We start from the raw sequence: 21398 nt of genomic DNA on the forward strand, positions 1-21398 counted from the left end.
TCTGTAAAATATCTGTTCCATATATACACAGGACCGTCGACGAGTCCAACTCTGCGCGCGTCCTGGTAGGTTGTAAACCTACAATACATTACAAGCGGTTAAAATTTCCCAACATCGATCTGAGAGTTTTTCAGTGTATAGAACAATAATGGTAGTAATTACTGGGCCGCGCTCAGCCTGTCATTCCGCCTAATCTCTATTCGTGTTATGTTTATGAACATAATAGCCTGAGGTCCCCAGGTAAGATAGTAATAGTTTAAAGTGTGTGCCGCTGCAACTAGATTATATTACTACAATTTAAAATTGTTTGGAGTCCAAGTATCTTTTAAGTCTGCAGCAGTCTGTGGTTGTATTAAATGCTCTATGACAGTGTGCCAATGCAATACCCTCCATTAGCTCCGTTTAACTCAATACTCAAAATAAGCAGGGCCAGTGATTTGCTTTACACTTTACGAGTAAAATCACTGGCCCTGTTTTACCTAGGGCTCGCCAATCTTTGTGCGCGGCGCTCTTTTCAAGCTAATCCCTGCGAGCAACAATAAACGCCGCTCATATTTTCGCAACCACTAGACTGTAGATCGGCGAGATGCGAAGGATTGACATTTTGAATCAAGGTAATTACACGTTATGCAGCTTTAAAATGTATAGCTTCAATTATAAGTTGGCCGGGGCGGGGGTCTTCATCAAAATTCTTTTGAAATTGACTTTATACATCATAGCTATTTTTGATAGAGGATCGAGATTAATATTTACCAGCTGCTTTTGCGGTCTCATGGAAAAATATTGTTTCTAGCAAAAAGTTACCGTCGGTGCAAGGTTACCGTTTAACTTATGTGCATGTATTTTGCGATCGATTTTCAATCGCGAGTTGTGAAAATCGAGTAAAAACTCGTTCAAAAACTTTTATCACGTCGTGACCCCCACGCGGTCGTTTCACCCCTGTAGAATTTCTACGATACAGGTGGAGGCGCGCACTCGTGCGCGGCGGGTCACACAACGTATGAAAATAAAAAAGAGGTCCAAGATTTTCAAAATTGAATAGATCAAAATTTTGCATAACCGATTTTTTCTAATTTTAGTTGATATTTTTGTCTACATGTACAGGTGATTTTATGCTGTCTGTTATCCACGGGTTCCTTAAATATTAGAAGGGTTAGCTTTGTGAGTTATATGGCTTTTTAAGCTTACAGGCCAAGTCGAAAGCATTTCCGAATGTGTAAAAATGTTGTTGGATTTGATGATTCTGGTGTATCGATCAAATATATAAATCCAGGCCATATAACATCTTTTTATTTATTATAATCAGCTATAATTTACTATAATCAGCGTTCGAAAATACGTCGTTTCCAGTTGGCTTTATATCAACTGTCTCAACGTTTTTGTGTATAGTGATTACGCATCCTCTCAATTGGCACATGACAGGCTCGAATTTGCAACATCCTGATTACAAATTTGTCGCATAGCTTTTAAGAATGTTTTTCATACATAGTTATAATCCAATATACCTTATTGGCCTATCTCAAAATTTTGTATGAGCCATCTTTTCTAAATGGCCCCTAAAACATTGGTTTTCTTTCATTTATTTATCTGTCCAATCGTCTTTTAGTTGATATTTTTTGTCCACATGCACAGGTCTGAGGTGATTTTATGCTGTCTGTTATCCATGGGTTCCTTAAATGTTATGTTAGAGGGGTTAGCTTTGTGAGTTATATGGCTTTTTAAGCTTACAGGACAAGTCGAAAGCATTTCCAAATGTGTAGAAAATTTGTTGGATTTGATGATTCTGGGGTATCAATCAAATAATCCACATCCTTTACTATAATCAGCGTTCGTTTCCAGTTGGCTTCAACTGTCTCAAAGTTACAGTGTATAGTGATTAAGCACCCTCTCAATTGGGACACGACAGGCTCGAATTTGCAGCATCCTGATTACAAATTTTTCGCATAGCTTTCAAGATTGTTTTTCATACATAATTATGATCCAATATATCTTAATACTTTTTAGCTGAACTTAAATTGTTTATTATTATTTAGTTTTTTGTCAATCAATACCGGAACTGATATAATCCCCATGCTGCATGCGGGTTGAGCAAGCTCCATACGGTCAGAGGGCCTCATGGTGAAAAATTCAGATTTGCTCAATGCCCTTGCTAACCTATTAAGATAGTTAAGTCACAAGTTACAAGTAGGTGGCACAGGAGCAACCTGTTCACACCAAATTGTCAATAAAGATGAATGTTATGGTCCTAGGCCCTCTAGGTGACACAGGACAAGTACTGTTCTCAAATTTGAAAGCAAACAACCAAGTTATCTTTGATTTCGAGGTTGATGATTTATCCTTTATTTATTTTTATTGATTGATTTCAGACTACAATTATATGATAGTCAATAATCTTTGTTGAATATTCTTTTGATATAACATTTGATTTATCTCAGATTATGGACCGCTCATTCCTAAGTGTGCTCAAAACCCTGAAAATCGGGCATTCCATCCAACTCCCTCAAGACAACTATGCTGCTCTCAATATGTTACTTCCCATGGTGCTGCAAAAAGAACATAGAAAAGTGTCAGAATTGATTAGCAGTAGTCCATATTTTGACATTGATACTGTTTTACCAAAAATAAAGCGAACTTTACTTCATATGGCTGCAAACATTGGTGCAGCTGAATGTGTTGCAGTTCTCTTGAACGCTGGTGCCAATCCAAATAGGCCAGATAGCAATGGGGTTGTTCCATTACATTTTGCTGCTCGTAATGGATTTAAAGATTGTTGCAAGCTTCTTTTAAATAAAGGTGCGGATCCAAAAGTACCAGATAACGATGGTTTAACATCTGTTCATTGGGCAGCTCTAAGTGGCAGAAATGAGCTCCTTGCTGATTTGCTTTCACGGAACATTGAGCTTAATGTACGTGATAAAATGGGTCAGACAGCTTTGCATTTTGCGGCCATGCATGGACATTATAAAACAGTGGAATATTTAGTTGACAACGGTGCTCAAGTAAATGATGTGAACATTGAAGGGCATTCACCTCTCATACTGTCAGCTAAAGAAGGGCACCAACAATGTATAGATCTTTTGCTATCATATGGGGCTAGTCCTTCAGCTAAAAATTCAAATGGTATGTCAGTGTTACAAATCTTGGTTTCTAATCGGTACCTTGACTGTGTCTATTCTTTGACACAGTCTCACCCTACTCAGTTGTGCAATCTCATTGAGACCCTCAGAGTTCCTGAAATGATCAACTACAAATATGTAATTGAATGTATCCAGCATATTTGCTGCAAAAAAAGAAGTTTAGTTTTAAAGATTTGGGAGACTCTGGTTTCTCTAACAATAAATACTGGAAAGGAAGTCATGTCTTCTAATACTGATAAGGCTACTCCAAAAGCTTTTGTCAGTCTTGTGAAAGCCTTGAAACAAATCAGCATGTTAGACGAAGTTTCTCTCATTGTATCTCACTGCAGCAAATCTAGAACTCACAGTGATTCAAGCACACCAACTACAATGTCCCCTCCAACTACCCCATCAGGGTCTAGTTCTTTCACTTTTGGATGTTTCTTTGAAAGCCCTGTGATCATAAATCGACTTGATGATGTTTGGATTATTCTTGAACAGTGGATGGCCATGCTTAGTAAAGAAGTCATTGCAAAACGCAGGTCAGATATATCAATTTCTGAGCTGCTAGCTTCAACTGATACCGATACCAAAGCTGGAAATCTGTTCCTCTGTGACACATTTGATGGTGACTCTAAATCACTGGATAAAGTCTCAGATAATTTGTGCACAGTCATTGAGGCATATCATCTGTGGTCAAAAGACACCTCTCTTCACCTTAAATTTGAAGAGTTTGTTACCTCCTATTCCGATGTCTTTAAGGTTTTCCTTGCTCACAACAGCTTTTTCATATTCAACCAACTTAAGTTTTTCTTGGAATCTCCAAGTTTCATGAGACAGTTCAATGGAATCAGAAAAGTGATTTATCAGAAAGATCTTGCTCTCAGAAAGAAATGGTTTTATGACAATTTATATGAAGATATTGCTCCGAATACTCACCCTGATGACAGTGCAAAGATCAGAATCCGTCGAGATGACATATTCAACAGCTCGTGTTCAGAGATCTACAATGCTAATTTAGACGATTTGAGGAAGAATTTTGTGATTTCATTTCATGGGGACCAAGGTATAGGAGCTGGTGTGAGGCGTGAATGGTTCAATATTCTTACAAATGAAATGCTAAATGAGGATTATGCACTTTTTACTAATTCGAACGATGGTATGACCTTCCAACCTAGTCATATTTCCGATATTCAAGAAGATCATTTAAATTATTTCAGATTTGCAGGGATTATAATGGGGTTATCCTTGTACCACAGCAATGTCATCAATATCCATTTTACAAAATCGTTTTACAAGCATATTCTTGGGATTCCATCTGATTACACTGATGTTAGGTCCATTGATCCAGGATATGCTAACAGTTTACAATGGTTGCTGGATAATGATATTACAGAGTTTGAAGATGATCTGGGACTGACTTTCAGTGAAGATCAGAATGTTCTGGGTGAAGCCAGGGTGGTAGAACTAAAACCAGGAGGTTCCAGTATTCCAGTAGCTGAAAGTAACAAACAGGAATACGTGGAGTTAGTAACAGAATATAAAATGACAAGCGCTATCCGGCCCCAGATCAACAGTTTTCTTGATGGATTTCATTCCATAATCCCAGCCTCACTCGTCGCTATATTCAACGAAAACGAGCTGGAATTACTAATGTGTGGGGTTCCCAACATTGACCCCCACGACTGGGAAACAAACACCACCTACAACAACTACGAGGCTGAAGATCAAGAGATCCTCTGGTTCTGGGAGGTTGTCCACGAATTTACCCCTGAGGAGCGCGCACTGCTCTTACAATTCTGCACTGGTAGCTCCAAGGTGCCTCTGGGAGGGTTTGCTGGTCTACAGGGATCCGGGGAGGTGATGCCCTTCACCATTAGTAAAACTCATGACCAGAATAAATTACCTACTGCCAGCACTTGTTTTAATTTACTGAAACTGCCAAGTTATAAATCGTTCGAAATTGTTAAAAGTAAGTTAAAGATAGCCATTAAGTATGGTTCAGAAGGATTTGATTTTGTATGAAATTTTGATGTTGCTTTATTTTGTGAACTGATTTTTACGTTATGTTATATATAATTTTGTATACATGAGTTGTTTTAGTTGGAAGACGTGACATACGTTGAAGTATGAGATAAATTGGTAGTGTGCAAGTATATATGATATGATTTTCAAGTTTTTATGCAAATTACTACCAAAATAAACAGCAATATGCAAGTTGATTGTTTTTATTGAGACCTCAGTTATTATTGTAAGCTCATTTTGGAATTTAATTGCATTGATTTTTAAGGATTTCTGTAGACCTATTACGACTCGCCATAATTTATTTGTCAAAATTTCCCGGATATTTTCAGTTTGAATACCAAATTTTTTTGATCTTTTGAGTCTCATTCATCTTGTAAATAATGCACATAAATTAAATTCTACCATAATAATAATCTGATCTCATTCTCTGCGGCATGATTAACTTATTTAATTTCTGCTTCAGATTACAGTTATATTTATAGCGAAATTCGAGTGTTCATCAATGAATATCCAAATATAGATTCCAAATGATGATGTAAGCTACCAGATAGTACGTACCAGAGTGCATACCAGAGAGATAGCAACCAAGCCCCACAGTCGTCTAATGATAACGCCTAAGAGATCAGAACATGCAACAAGCGGTAACAGGTACTTGGTGGTTAAAAAAAAACATTTTTCCTTTGCAAACAAATCTCCAGATATCTAATCTTTAGACAACCTGGTTAGCTTTAATGTTCTTAATAAAATTGATCAAAAATAAGTTCATCACCCTACCAATTATGGACGATTAACTAATTAACTTGCAGAACAGAGAAAGAGATACACCCTCTAAGACAATGGCCATGGAGGAACAAGCACATCGAGAACACGCTAAAAAACCCAAACTTTACGTTTTGTAGAACTGATATCAACTTGATCGTCGAGAAAGATGCTGTTGGTATGTGTTACTTTCACTTTTAAATAGCGACGGACAAAATCTTAAGTGGTATAATTTTACTGTTTCGTCAATCTCCATAATCTCAGCTATTCAAACATATCATTGCAGTGATCATATTATACCCACTATAATATTGAATAATTTGGACTATTTTAAAAACATCGCAGATTACATCAGCGAGATTATGAAGCACCCCCTGAAGAAGCTCTCCAACGAGTTGAAGCATCTCTCAGTTCGGTTCCTCCGAACATCCAAAGCTGAGGTCCAAACTGCTTTAAGACTCATCTTCCATGATAACCTCTCTCACCTTGCACTAGGTAAGACACACATTCCAAAGAAGTACTATTTTATAGTTTTGAAGTATCTGACACATCAGTTCTCGTGTTTTTACTAATTACTTAGTTGACTAATTATGTTGTCTTGCAGCGTCAGGCGTACATGCGTTCTCTTTGTTCCTGATGAGTATGGACAAGTACAAGTTCAGTAAATCTGTCCGGTGTCTTCTTTCCTTTTCTGTAGGACACTTCTTCAGGTTATTAAATGGATTTATGAGTATTACGACTGTCATGTTATATGAATAAATATTATAAAATTAAATAGATTTATGTAAATTTTCTGGTTACATTGAGACCGAAAAACTCATTTAATTCCTACTAAACTAAAGCAGTAAATTAATTAATTAATTAGTTAATGAATTAATTAATTAATTAATTAACTAACTAATCTAGGTAATAATAAACTAACACCACCAGATGGCTGGTGGATCACAACATATCAAAGCGAGTAACTGACTGCAGTGTGGTTTATCTAGCAGCTGCATTCCAGTGCCTCACTGAGGAGCTTCTCACCCGGACCATCCAGACCAAAGTAACATCAGATTCCAGCAAAGGTATTTCCTGGGCACATCTGTGTTGTCTGAAGCATTTGTTGTGTTTGTTCGTGTGTTCGTGTGTTTGTTTGTAGTGTGTCTGTGTGGGTATTGTGTGTTGATAACGTTTGAACAGATTAGCAGATTATTAAGATTATCCTGTTCTGCTTTACGTTGTGTTTTGAACATGTGTATGCTTGAAATTCAATGACTGCATTTTGGGGAGATTATCAAAAGTATTGATTCATATAAAACAGTGGAGCGACCGACGTGAAACCAAGCAAGCACGTGCATTATTCAATCAGTTCACGTGCAAGTTGAAACACAGAATGATGCTAAAAACGACCACGAATTTAAGATTAATTTAATTACCTGTTTGACACATTGTGAAAGCACATAGACTCTAATGATCTGACTGATGGATACAAATTGATTAACATTCGATTCTAGATGAGTGTGATCTCCCCATGTAAAATGCAAACACTTAACCAAAACCCGTGATCACGTGTTACATGATCACGTGTCACATGATCACGTGTTACGTGACACTTGACCACGTGTGACTGATGGAACACCACGTGTTAGGGAAGCAGAAAGCGGGGAAGGAAGTGCCCACTACACAGGTGTATCAGTACTACAACATCCTAGACTGGGACACCAGCTGGTGCCCTCCCTGCCTCAACAGAGACTCCGGTCCTAGCACCAGCGGATGGGTTGCTGGAGGTACGCGATGCGCTTGCTTTATGTGGCGCTGCGCACACACTCACCCCGCGTGCATTGTGTGCCAATCTTAACGCTTTACACGTTTTTACCCCGTGTACAAGCACTAGCTCTCATCTCTTGCACTGTTTTCGTGTGGATGCTAAGATTACTTTGTGGTAGCATATTTGCAGGTGCTATAGTGCGCTATGTAGCTATAGTGCGCTATGTGTGCCACCCTTCTACCTGCGCTATCATGTTCCTGCGCTGTGTGTGCTTAAATACAACCTTATCCCAGGGGGTCTTCCATTTGAAATATTGTGAAAAAATGTGAAAGTAATTTTGTGAAAATCCAAAGCTGGCAGGATAGAATTTTACATTTTTGTCACATGGATACCCTCTGCAAGCACCAGTAACCATAGTAACCGCTACTGTGAGCTGATATGTGGTTCTATGTCTCCTCTGTGTTTAATTCTCTGTTACGTGTTAAGCAGATACCTGGGTTCTTGTGTGAATGGCTACACATTGCTTGTCAAGATTAACATTATTATCATTGCATTAGTAGCTAATCTTGTCATTAGTAGCTAATCTTGTCTGATTTCTTATTGATTTTAACTCTTCTTTTTATCAAAGTTAAACTCTTAAACTTGTTGGTTTCTCTTAATGTCTATTAAAAAGCAGTTTTGTATAATTTTTAATAGAATTTTATGAGAGAAGGGATACAGCTGCACTGGGTGCTAAGATAAATTAACAAACAACAAACAAATAATATAATAAAGTGAAACTTGTAATTTAGATTTAAAGACAACCATTACCCATCAATCCCGTAATAACAAGGTACTCTACTACAATTTAAATTTAGATTAAATTAAGTTTAATGTTGGGGTGTTATACCCTAAAGCATAGCCTCTTACGTTAAGAGGAAATATGAGAGGTAATATAAAACAATACAGATTTACATACTCGCATGAAGTAGCTTGACATTTGAAAATGTACTGATATCAGTACTCAATCATCTCTAAGTTATCTCTTATCTGGTTATTTTCTATGACTGGAGCTGGATTATAATAATACTATAGAGCTTCTGTGCCGGTATGCACCAGTGTCCAGTTTATGCCAGTATGCACCAGTATTTGCCGGTATTTGCCGGTATGCACCAGTATTTGCCGGTATGCACCAGTATTTGCCGGTATTTGCCGGCATGCACCAGTTTATGCCAGTATGCACCAGTATTTGCCGGTATTTGCCGGTATGCACCAGTTTATGCCAGTATTTGCCGGTATGCACCAGTTTATGCCAGTATTTGCCGGTATGCACCAGTTTATGCCAGTATTTGCCGGTATGCACCAGTTTATGCCAGTATGCGCCAGTGTGCGCTGGTATTTGCCAGTATTTGCCAATATGCACCAGTTTATGCCAGTATGTGCCAGTATGAATACTCACTTTTCCCCAATGACTGGACCTGGATAGTAATGATATTACAAAGTACAGCTGCATATGACTGGACACGATTCTCAGAACTGGTAGAGCAATGTAACCGCTATTTCCCTAATATGGTATAATTACTAGCGAGATCTCTCTCTCTGCAGGTTATGTAAGATGCTTTAATTGCACCTGCTTTTCTTTACAATATAATGCATCTGCTCTGGAGATATTGACGAAAAAAATCAGAAGATAACGTCAAATTTTATGATATCATTGGCAAATAAGTTCTAACTTCTTAAGTTGGAAGAGCGCAAAATAGAAGGTTAGTTGAGCTACATAACACAGTTACATAACACAGTTACATAACACAGTTACATAACACAGTTATCTGTGGAATTGTGTAAAACTGCATTCTATTGGCCAAGTATTCTTGTCACTATCAAGTTTTAGTAATTCAGAGGATTCTCTCAAGTTTAGAACATTTTGCCGGTTGATGGTAGGCGAAATCTCATTCTGTCAAATGGGATCCAGGAATAAGGTCCTGGAGCTAAAACGGGCTGTATGTTGGACCAGATGAATCTAATGTTGGCCACAATTTCTATAGGTTCATAAGTAAGGAATGTGCCAAATCCTGTTCAGCTTTTTATCATTTTCCGGGCTACTATCTCTTCGCACTGTTTCGTAAACCCGAAAAACAGAATTTTCCGCACAACATTTATTTCAGCTTTGAAGTCACTTCGCATGATTTTGAATTCCGACATTGTAATTAAGTTCAGCTAATTCTTCCTTACAGTCTGAAAAGAGGCGTTGAAAAGGTCTGATTATCAGGATAGAATATTAGTGCGTTATAATGTACTGTGTATACTGTGCATGCTGTGTATAGTGTATACTGTGTATAGTGTATTATGTACACACATAGTCCTCTTACTAACAGTGTATATTCTGGCTACTGATGACAAATGTACATTGTACACTTTACAGTTAAAGTAATTCAACACTGTATACATATTACACACAGAGGGCACATTAGCCACTTACTATTAAATTAAAGGACCAGTTAACTGAAAAATTTGTAGTCTCCAATTTGGCTAAGATTTAAATCAGCTGTGACAAACTGGTAAAGAATCGTATCGCCGAAAGAACCAACTCTCTAGCGTACGTGTAACGCGTGTTATTGCAATAATAAGCTGTGGCCTCGTGACGTCACGAAGTCCCTCAGTGCGCGCTGGCATAGCGTAATACGTTGCAAATGTTTATCGTTGTCATTAAAACACATGTAACTCACTCAAATTTTAGAATTATGACTATTACCCTAGTTCTCCCAAATCCTTATAGTTTTGGCTATCATCCTAACTAAAGGAATAGCTGATTGGATGTACAGTGCTCACGTCATGATTTTAAACAGTGATATAGCTTCTTGAACAGTGGCGGGTGAATGTAGGTTAGAAAGTTTCTGCTATTACAGTTCTTATGTCATATGTGATAATTTCGGATTGTTTTCATTGCTTAATTACACAAGCAGCCAGCAGGGAGACTGTACCGATTATTTTTCCCCAGTCCATGAAACTCTAACGAATTTAGAAAGGATCTAGATAAGTAGGAGTTTGTTCAATTCCGAGAGCAATTATATTTATAGCATAGCGAAATTTCTAATTTTAATCCGCATGTGTCAGCCAGTATAGGAGACAAGAAGTCTGGCTACTTTACGGCCGTTCCTCTGGAACCATCAGTAGAAGTAGCTTCTATCAGAACAGTGCCGTGGGAACAGAATTCCCGCCAAAATACCCGGTCTACCAAATAGTAATACAGATTGGAGTTCGAGTGTATGGTGTGCGGTGTGTTTTGAATTAGACTTGCGGCTTACCTAGTTGTTATCCTAATTGCATTATCATCGGTACATACTTACTTTGTTACTTTGTTACTTTGTAGGGCTTCATAGAATCCTCTATCGGGCCATCGAAAAAGTCGACCCCCCGGACAGTGTAGAAACTGTTTTATCACCACTCCAATCCAGCAAGGAGTTTCCATTCCGACGGTTGTATCCTGGAGCTGGAGGCTCGTCCGGAAATGACTTCACGAAGTTCGTTAAAGCTGCTTTGAATTGCATAGGATCCTCGATGGTGTGCATATGTGTTGGGATTACATTCCATAATCGAGGTCCGGTTACTGCAAATGAGTTGTCATGTAGTGCTTGATTACGTTGACTGCTGGACTTAGCTATACTGGGCACAACTGCTTTTTGACCATGTCTGAGAGTCACCGAGAACTGGATACCAATATCATTAGGGCACTTGCAATGCAGAACTTTCCACATGTTAATGATTAAATATCGTTCTCTTCTTCTTTGCAATGACATCAGATCTAGGGCCTTTAATCTCTGCCAGTAGTTGAGGTGCATAACATAAATAAAATACTGGTAAGTTTAAATACCAAGTGCAAACGTGTTCAGTCGATCGACCCACTGAACAACTATAGAACTTCCAAGACCCTATTATTCTTTGGCCATATATTACGGCACGATCGATTGTTAGATGGTTAAAGTTAAACGACATTTCACGTAAAACATTGTCGCCACAGGTTGATCATGGACACTAACAGCTTAATTTGAGATAAATGACTTATGAGTTTCTCTAAAGTTAACTCTAAAGTTGTGCAGTCCAGTCATTTTTGGACATTTATGGAAATGAACCTGCAAATGTTCAGATACTAACGAAACTTTGCACAGACCTTCCCGAAGGTGTGAATAAACGATTTTCGTTTGGAGACATTTTTTTGACAGTGGAGAAAACCCAGGAGGGCCACGCCCATATTGACCCAATAACGTAACCGACCCCTTGCTTCTGAAGGTCGTAGAGACTTCAAAATAGGCTTAAACGAAGCCGCATATGCATGTTTATATAGGAGTTATTGAGCAACACATGGCCTAAAATCCATACTTTTCGAGAAATTCGCCAAAAACCATTTTGGGCGTGGTGCTGAGCCCATTTTCGATAGGATTGTGATAGAGTCTTTAGACAGGGTGCAAAAGAACTGCAATTAGCATATTAACATATGACTTACGAACAAACATATGCCTTAAAGTGCTTACTTTTTCAGTTATTGGCGAAAAACTGATTTTCGGTTCCAGAAATCATGCAAAACTATGGGTATCTGGTAAATTGGGCTATGAAGGCCCTAAAGGTTTTTAAATGTGTGCAAATTGTGCAGAATGGCCATGTTTATATACAACTTATGAAGCAACATGTAGCCTAAATTACTTACTTTTCGAGTTATTCGGGGAAAAACATTGTATTATGTCCATTTTCTACCTGTAAAATACAGTCTCACGGGCTCCTCTGCGCGCGCAAGGGACTTCGTGACGTCATCGCCAAAATAATACAAACGCTATTTACACGCGTTAGAGAGCAGTTAGAGATTTAGGAATTTCGACTCGTTGCTTAGTTTGCTATTTGTCACAATCTGTCAAAATATGAGGATAACTTTTTTTTCAGTTAACTGGTCCTTTAAGGGGGCAGGGGGGGGTCTTTTTGAAATTTCTCTCGAAATTGATTTTATAGTCGTTTTTGATAGAGAGGAGTGATATCTATCTGTTGCTTTTGGTCTCATGGAAAAATATTGTTCCTAGCCGAAGTTATTGCCGGTCAAAGGTCAGCGCTCATGTGTAATTGTATTGCGCGAGCGATTTTCAATCGCGCGCCCTGAAAATCGAGTCTAAAAATTTATCTTCTCCTACAGTTTTTGAGCAATCACCTTGAAACTTTCAGGATATGTTCAAACGACCATTTAGAAACTTCTGGTCGATCAGAATTTTGAGATAGGCCTTTTAAATTTTTTTATTCAATTTTGAAAATCCCGGACCTTGAAAAATCGTCAAAAAACGAGGTCCAAGATTTTCAAAATCGAATTAAAAATTTTCTAAGGCCTATCTCAAAATTCTGATCGACCAGAAGTTTCTAAATGGTCCTTAAAACATATCCTGAAAGTTTCAAGGTGATTGCTTAAAAAATGTAGGAGAAGATAGATTTTTAAACTCGATTTTCAGGGCGCGCGATTGAAAATCGCTCGCGCAATACAATTACACATGAGCGCTGACCTTTGACCGGCAATAACTTCGGCTAGGAACAATATTTTTCCATGGGACCAAAAGCAGCAGATAGATATCACTCCCCTCTAGCAAAAACAACTATAAAATCAATTTCGAGAGAAATTTCAAAAAGACCCCCCCCTGCCCCCTTAAGTTGACTAGTTAAGTTAATTATGAACTTTGCTTAAATACTTTAAATTAATTAGATATTATCTGGCCGGGTGCAAAGGATAAAGTATTAATTTCCTGTCTAGTAATAATAGATTATAGCATTATGATAATATCGAAAATAATTCCAGCTTTAAGTATAATACTTTACATAGTTCACTCTGTGAAACCCAACTTTTAGTGTCCACAAAATGTTTACCGAGGTAGAGACTGAACAATGTTGAGTCAACATGCTGACTGCTCTAAGTCTATCCTAACAGCTTCAAACCAAAGGCTCAGAAAAAACCGAGGCTTGGGTTCAGATTATCTGTCTTTCTCTGAGCTAAATGTACAGTATTTGTCTTACTACAGTTATACACGTTTTACATGCTCACTTTACGTACATGACGTATCAGGCATCTATAGCCATATAATATATATACACTATACAATTTACATTGTATAGTGTATAATGTATAATGTTTATAGTTCTAACTGCCAAGTCTAATTTATTCGATAAGATTTAAGATTTGAAATTGTTTGCAACATTTGGCTTGATAATTGAAAAACCTTTCCCAAAGTTTTCAAGTTCATTGGTTAAATATGGATAAGTTCATGACCATTTCAATCTCAATCGGATACGTGATCCAGCACTCAGTCAGTGATCTCGTTCACTGGTTAATGGCCTGTTTGGCTCACATTGCACCGATTGATAGGTTGCAGCCTGTTATGGGCGGATATGTCAACTTCCAGAATGTATTCACTGGGGCTCTACTAGAACCGGATGATGAAGTGGGTGGAGAGGATACGGCTTTTTCTGAAAGGGTCACGATCTGGTGCGCCATCAGTTCGCCCACAGAACCATCGGACAACATCTTGGAACACACTGGCGGCTAGGGAAGTCCTCCTGACCCTACACGTGTGACTTCTTCCTGTGGGGGTGGGTGAAGACCAAACTCTATAAGAGATATCTATAACTGCAAACATTCACCAGCTAAAGCACCACCTGACGACATCATCCATAATATGGACCCAGCGTTTGTACGAACGCTTGTCGGGTGTGAAGAAGCGGTGCTTTGCCTCAAAGGGTGATTGCGCTGGGGGACGACAATTTGAACATCTTAATTGAAATTATTGAATTTGTTTTTTGTGTTGGGAATTTTATTAGTGATTACATTTATTGATTTATCTTAAAATGTGTGTTTTCCTTTCTAGCAAAGTCATATCGGTATCCATCAAAGCTACTGAACATCATTAATGCACGCTAACGCCTTACTCTTGATCAGATTGGGTGACGAGAATCCCTAATTGAGTGCAAATATCACTGGACTGTGTGCTAGCGGATACATATCCGTTGGATTTAAATTGGTTCATAACTCAGCCATATTTTAACCAATGAACCTTGAAACTTTTGCGAAAAGTTTTTCAATTATTCAAGCCGAATGTGTGCAAAAAATTTTGAGTTCTTAGCTTAATGCGTTCTCATTTTTGAAGACAATAGTGGAAAAGAGGGCAGTGTCACGCCACGCCCACTGTAATTGGGCGGGCTTACGAACTTTCAGGAAATCTAAGTTTGACCCATATCTATAATCTCTGAAATTTTGGTGCAATTTGGGACGAATTACGTGAGTTATTAAGAGGTTGCGTGTGGTAGTCACTTATGGGCCCACCTGTATAATAATGCAAGTGAAATGTTTCAGTTGGTTCAGTGTACGAGATCGGTCATGTAATTAATGAGTCAGTTAATAATGATGTAATTAATGTGGGCACAGCGCGCAGCGACATGGCAGTAGCTCGTAAATGAACACGATAAATTAGATAATAATATATTAAATTAAAATTAAATTAAATAAATTAAATACGCGCATGCATGAACGACTTAAGCAATGAAAAACTTTAGACGGAATAATAGTTATCGCGCGTTCATACAAGTGACATAAAGGGTTTGTTTTTCTTTTGGGGCACTTTGGACCAGACGTCCTGTTTAACAAGAATCACGATGTTGTAATCTTCTTGTAAATATACCTCGATCGACAATCCAATCATACATGAGACGGAACAGGAGGAACTCGTAAAACTAAAAGGCGTTCAGAATTCTCGTTTGAGTGCGTAACTCACACTTAAATAGTTAAGCATAATCTAATCGAATTGCAAGCATACATTGAACGGCAAGGAATACATTATATCTGTTAAGGAAAGTAACCAAACCGTTCGAAATTGCTCTTTATTTTGAACTCTTCTTTTCTTCGAGTTTCCGGACCTGTACCACACACTTTTTGAAAGTCACCTATCTTATGGCATTACCGTTTGGGGAGGTGCAAGTAATAATAAACTTCAACCACTATTTGTAGCCCAGAAAAAGTGTGTTCGTATCATGTTTGGTGACAAAAAAGCATACCTTGATAAATTTATGACATGTGCTAGGACTAGACCTATCAGTGAACAGAAACTTACTAGCAAATTCTTTGAGAGAGAGCACACCAAGCCAATTTTTGCCCGTCAATCACTCATGACATTGCATAATTTATACGCGTATCACTGCTGCAATGAACTTTTTAAAGTCTTTAAATATCGAACACCAATTGCACTATTTGAACTTTTCTGTTTGTCTAAAAGACCCGGCAAAGAAACTCTTCTTATAACAACCATGCCCTCAAACAGTTTCGTTTACAAATCTAGTTGCCTTTGGAATTCATTCCGTCAGATGTTGGCACTGAACGACCTTGAAATCACCCATGGTGTATTCAAATCAAAGGTAAAAAAAGTCATTCTCTCGTCTCAGGGTAAAGGTGACAAGAATACCTGGGCCCCTTTGGCAAACTTTCTGAACTCAGGCAGCTTGAACGACTAAATTTGAAAAAATAAAACTTCTTGTCTGAATGAACTATTAGAACCTCAAGAAGCTGATCCGCATGTCTCCGCTACTAAAATGTTTAATGAGCCCAATCACTCATCACTTAACAGTTTAATCTTCAAAGTGAGTTGTACAATCTAGGTTGTTTTAAGTAGCTGTTGATAGTGTAAAACAGGAGTGACTTGATCGTTTTCATAACTTCGATTTACAATTTGTACCATAATAAAACTAGCACTGCCATGGGGTTCAAAAAGGGTCATTGTAAGCCTCCAGCGTAATGGTCCTAAGTCTCTGCCCCATGCAGTGCCTGTCAGCATCAGCTAACAGAATAGCCCTAACATAACGATCAAGCCACAAATTAGGTTCTATAATGATTTAATATTGTTGAATAAAGAGATTTGAATATAATATTTGTTTTATTCTGAATATTTGTTTTATTCTGAACTCACGTAATTCTCCTTAGAATTGCACAGAAATTTCAGAGATTATAGATACGGATCAAACTTAGATTTCCTGAAAGTTTCGTTGAATTTAATTAATTACAGTGGGTGTGGCACGCCAATCCCTCTTTTTCGCTATTGTCACCATAAAGTGAGAACGCTTTCAGCTAGGAACTTCAAAGTTTCTAGACATGTTTGGTTTGATAACTGAAGTGCTTTCCCAAAATTCCAAGTTGGTTGTTTACAATTTAACAGAGTTATGACCCTTTTAAGATATTGCAGATACGTGATCTTGCCACTTAATCAGTGATTTCGTCACCCAATCAGTAATCTCATCGGGAGCTATTCGCGAGCGAGCAACAATGAGACTCATTAGGCGGTAACGAGCATGTTGGTCGATGACGATCTGATCACTATATATAGTAGTTTAATGTTGCCATGGGGTGGCAAGTCCCCATACATCATAGCCCGATAGTTTCACTGCGTCATTATATAGTAAAGATTTTTTTTTTTTTGTCTTTTTAACAAAGTGGGATTTAGTGTTAAAACTTAACCCAAGACACGTGAAAAGTGAGTCAAACAGTATATATGGACACGTTCATTGAAGTTTGAGGAAATTGGTAAATTTCTAAAACAGCGTTTTTGACGATAGTGGTTTAATTTTAACATATATTAATCTAGCGTGTTCATAAGTTCTGAACATTAGCCACGTGACCCATACTCCCATATGCACTGCTCAAAAATAAAATGTATTGCTTTTAGGCACTATTATGTAAAAAATGTCACATTTTTGTGACATTGTTTACCATAGCTGCCCAATTAGCATTTTTTGGTCTTAGATATAGTAGATTAGGTGAATCTAACAATTATGATACAATGTAGGCCTAAAGGGCAGTGATCGAACGGCTTTAAGGCAACATTTCGTAAACTTTGTCACACTCAGAATACGAGACCTCTTTTCTACTGTGAGGTGTCCATAAAACCCTTTCAACTCATTATTTGATAGTTCTTCTGCTAATCATAGCCCTAAAATATGTTGTTTTGAAAAGTTAACTTGAAATACATGCACTTGGCTATTGGGAAATGATGTAAATTCTGTCACATTATATGGAATTTGAAATTCTGGGTGAATTTCCGAAATCATTTATATCTGATTTTGGTTTGGAAGGCGGGAAAACTCTATATAATGAGGACGATACACGGATACAGTTGATTGAAGTATAGCCCGGCAGTTGATGTAAACATCGTCACAAAATGATACAAAATCGTAAATGGACACGTTCATGTTGAAGTTTAAGGGTATTGGTAAACCAAAAAAAATAGCGTGTTCAGAAGTTCTGTACATTAGCCACGTGACCCATACTTCCATATACACGGCTCATGTCAGAAATACAATTTATTGTTTTTAGGCACTATAATGTAAAAAATGTCACATTTTTGTGACTGTGTTAACCATAGCTGCCCAATTAGCATTTTTTGGTTTAAAATATAGTAGATTAGGTCATTCTAACAATTATGATACAACATTTGGCTAAAGGGCAGGGATCGAACGGTTTTAAGGCAATATTCCGTAAACTTTGTCACACTCAGAATACGATACCTCTTTTCTACTGTGAGGTGTCCTCAAAACCCTTTCAACTCATTATTTGATGGTTTTTCTACTAATCATAGCCCTAAAATATGTTGTTTTGAAAAGTTAGCAAATACATGCACTTATTGGGAAATGATGTAAATTCTGTCACATTATATGGAATTTAAAATTTTGGGTTTTTTTTTTTTTTTTAAGAGAGGCTGGGCCAAGATAGCCCACGAGAGGATAGCATTGAGATGCTCTGCCTACCTCTGGGGTGTGGCAACCTTGGGGAAGGTTGCCGGTGAAATCAGAGTGATTGGTGGAGGATGGTGTAAGATGTTATAATATGAGTCAAAATGATACGCTTAATGCCAGCTGGGTTTGGAAAAGTAAAACGAGACGAGACAGCATATGAAATAATACTTTAAGTCACCCCGGTCTGATCCAGCTCCTCCGGCACAATTAAGCGTTTGGTGCGGTTTGCGAAATTGACAATTGTGGTGATGTGTTGGTTGTCGAATATGTCATTGACAGAGAGGTAGTAGTCCTGGAAATATTGACCTCTAATTTGGGCAATAGCCGGACACTGTCCAAGAAAGTGTGAGACAGTTTCCTCTCCGTCGCCGCACATAGGACAAGCACTGGTGTTTGATTTGCAAATGGTGTGAAGGTGTTTGTTTAAGCCGCAGTGACCCGTGATGAGGTGAACTGCAGTTCTGTAATCTTGTCTGTTTTTGCTGAGTGTAGTGTTGAGGTTTTTGATGATTTTGGCATGCTTGTGGCCGAGTGTCAGTTTGGTGTGTCTGGGACCGTCAGTTAACCAAGTTTCCTGATTCAGTCTGTTGACTTTGTTGTCGATTTGACGCTTGATGTAGGATTGAGGAATTGGACACTTCAAAGTGGATTCACTGATTGTACCAAGCTTGGCCAGCTCATCTGCTTTTTCGTTCCCCCACAATCCGATGTGTGCTGCAATCCATCGTATCTCTAGCGTGTTGTTGGATCCGAGTGCATTAAGAGAGTCGTAACAGTCTCTTGTAGTTCTACTCCGCGTTGAAAGCGCAGAGATAGCTTGTATAGATGAGAGACTGTCAGACCATATGATGATGTGTGTGTTGGTATAGGTAGAGAGATATTTGCAAGCTTCAATGATGGCGGTGAGCTCTGTTTGGTAAACAGTGCAATAATCAGGGAGCTTGAATGATCTTTCTTCAAGGGTGGTGTTATTGTTGTCAGTTGTGATGATATAGCCAGCCCCGCATCCTGAGTCAGTGAGTGACCCGTCAGTGTAGCAGGTGATCGTTTCACTGGTAATGTTGTCAATGGTGTTTTGAAGTGAATTTCTATATTCAGTGTTATCGGCTCCAGGAGTTGTGACGGTGAAGTGCCGTCCCAGCATCATGGTTGGTGTTGTTAGGTCTCTCGTTGCTCTAGGTGGGATAATGAGGTCTGCCATGAATTGTTTGTTGATAGTGGTATGATTTTTGATAGTTCCCTTCCTGAAGGCGATAGTTTCAAGAGTGAGGCTGCCATAAGCTTGTAGCCTGGCCGCACCCTTTGCTGCTTCGCCTTGCAGGAACAGTATGATGTCAGAAGTGTCGGTGAGGTGATTCAATGCGATAAAAGGTGTGCTTGGCATGGCACCAGACATCATTCTGAGTGCCAATGCCTGCACACGTTTGAGTTTCTTCGCGTTATAGTCCGTTTGAGTGGCCCTGATCCATATACTACAGCAGTAGGATAGGATTGGACGGATGACAGCCGTGTACATCCATTTGCATGTTTTAGGGCTCATACCCCATGTGGGGCCGACAGCTCTTCGACATTGCATGAGGGATGCCGTGGCTTTTTTGGTGGTGTTGATGATATGTTCATTGAAATTGAGTTTGCTGTCCAAGGTGACTCCTAGAAATTTAGCAGACTTGGAAAGACCTATAATGTTGTTGCCAACTGTTATAGGTCTTAGAGTCCACTTACTATTCCAGGTAAACATGACTATCTGAGTTTTAAGGGCGCTAATAGATAGCTCTTTGGTTCTGCACCAATTTTCTATCGTTTTAATAGTTTTGCATGTTCGGTCCCAGATGATGTCTAAATCATCCCCTTCCGCTAGAGACAACAGATCATCCGCAAAGGCTTGCAGGTAACCCGGGATGTCTTTTGCGGTAAAGGAAAGGAGATCGTCGACTACCAGATTCCAGAGAAAAGGAGAGAGAATGCCTCCTTGGGGGCAACCTCGCCTGATCCGTACCCTTCTCGACTTATCCTTATGATTTAGTGTGATGAATCGATTGGTTACCATGTTGATGATCCACTGTGCAGTAGCCAAGTCCACTTTCGTAGCCTTGACTGCTTCAGAGATAGCCTTGAACGAGACATTGTCGAAGGCGCCCTCTATATCTAGAAAGACACCTAGGACATATCCTTTCTTGGCTATTCTGCGCTCAATGGTGTGAGTAACTTTATGAAGTGCCGCTTCTGTGGAGCAGCCCTTCTTAAAGCCGAATTGTCGTTTGTTGATATCATTAGCTATGTTGAGGTCATGTTGCATATGCCATAAGATCACTTTCTCCTGCAACTTTAACATCACGGGCGAAAGAGTGATCGTTCGAAATGACTTAGCTTTGTTGTAGTCGGTTTTTCCAGGCTTAGGGAGAAAGATTCCAAGAGAGTCCCTCCACAAAGTTGGGATGTGTTGCGTTTCATGGTTTTTTGTCATAATGTTTTTTGTTATGTCTTTGATATGAGCCCAGGCTTTCTGGAATATGATAGGTTTTAGAGTGTCAGGTCCTGCAGCCTTCAAGGGATCGAAGGATAGGAGAGCCTTTTCGATTCTTTCAGGGCTGTAGATTTTGTCTAGTAAGTCTGTGGAGATCGGTAAGGGGCAGAGAGGCGGAACTGGCGGATCAGTAACACTCTCCTTGAAGTGGGTTTGTGTCATGACCTCCAGTGTCTCCTCTGCGTTTTTGGTGAGTTCGCCATTTGGTTTATAAACGGCTTCAAGTTTGTTATTGGTGTCAGTACAGGTTTTCAGAATCTTGTTCATCCTTCCAGATTCCTTAACCGATTCTGTGTCTGCGCAGAATTTCCGCCACGCATTGCGCTGGGAGTTGGACAGGATCTTGTTGTATTGCTTGTTGCTTTCTCTAAGAGCGAGCCACGAAGCATCAGTTTTGATTCGACGAGCTGTGATGAGTTTGCGTCTTATACCCCTCTGTGCTTCCTCAACT

The 21398-nt window shown here is 38.9% G+C and overlaps 2 protein-coding genes across 2 annotated transcripts; both read left to right on the forward strand.

Annotated features, from left to right (window-relative positions):
• Positions 1–2430: 2430 nt before the first annotated feature.
• Positions 2431–5376, forward strand: LOC134814420 (E3 ubiquitin-protein ligase HACE1-like). The gene has a single exon (XM_063822531.1). The coding sequence runs from the start codon at positions 2439–2441 to the stop codon at positions 5139–5141; it is 2703 nt and encodes a 900-aa protein (XP_063678601.1). The 5' UTR covers positions 2431–2438; the 3' UTR covers positions 5142–5376.
• A 289-nt stretch (positions 5377–5665) lies between these two features.
• On the forward strand, positions 5666–14393 carry LOC134814353 (ankyrin repeat and BTB/POZ domain-containing protein 3-B-like). Its single transcript, XM_063822451.1, has 7 exons — positions 5666–5789; positions 5948–6078; positions 6246–6395; positions 6505–6610; positions 6831–6967; positions 7532–7669; positions 14296–14393. The coding sequence occupies exons 1-7, from the start codon at positions 5746–5748 to the stop codon at positions 14391–14393; spliced, it is 804 nt and encodes a 267-aa protein (XP_063678521.1). The 5' UTR covers positions 5666–5745.
• Positions 14394–21398: the final 7005 nt, after the last annotated feature.

The sequence above is a fragment of the Bolinopsis microptera genome, chromosome 4, assembly GCF_026151205.1.
Source record: "Bolinopsis microptera isolate Bmic1 chromosome 4, MBARI_Bmic_1.0, whole genome shotgun sequence".
Taxonomy (NCBI): domain Eukaryota; kingdom Metazoa; phylum Ctenophora; class Tentaculata; order Lobata; family Bolinopsidae; genus Bolinopsis; species Bolinopsis microptera.

Coding starts and splice junctions, on each gene's coding strand:
- LOC134814420 (XM_063822531.1), top strand. CDS start 2,439: ATGGACCGCTCATTCCTAAGTGTGCTCAAAACCCTGAAAATCGGGCAT.
- LOC134814353 (XM_063822451.1), top strand. CDS start 5,746: ATGATAACGCCTAAGAGATCAGAACATGCAACAAGCGGTAACAG. Junction 5,790..5,947: donor CATGCAACAAGCGGTAACAG/GTACTTGGTGGT, acceptor ATTAACTTGCAG/AACAGAGAAAGAGATACACC. Junction 6,079..6,245: donor CGTCGAGAAAGATGCTGTTG/GTATGTGTTACT, acceptor AAAACATCGCAG/ATTACATCAGCGAGATTATG.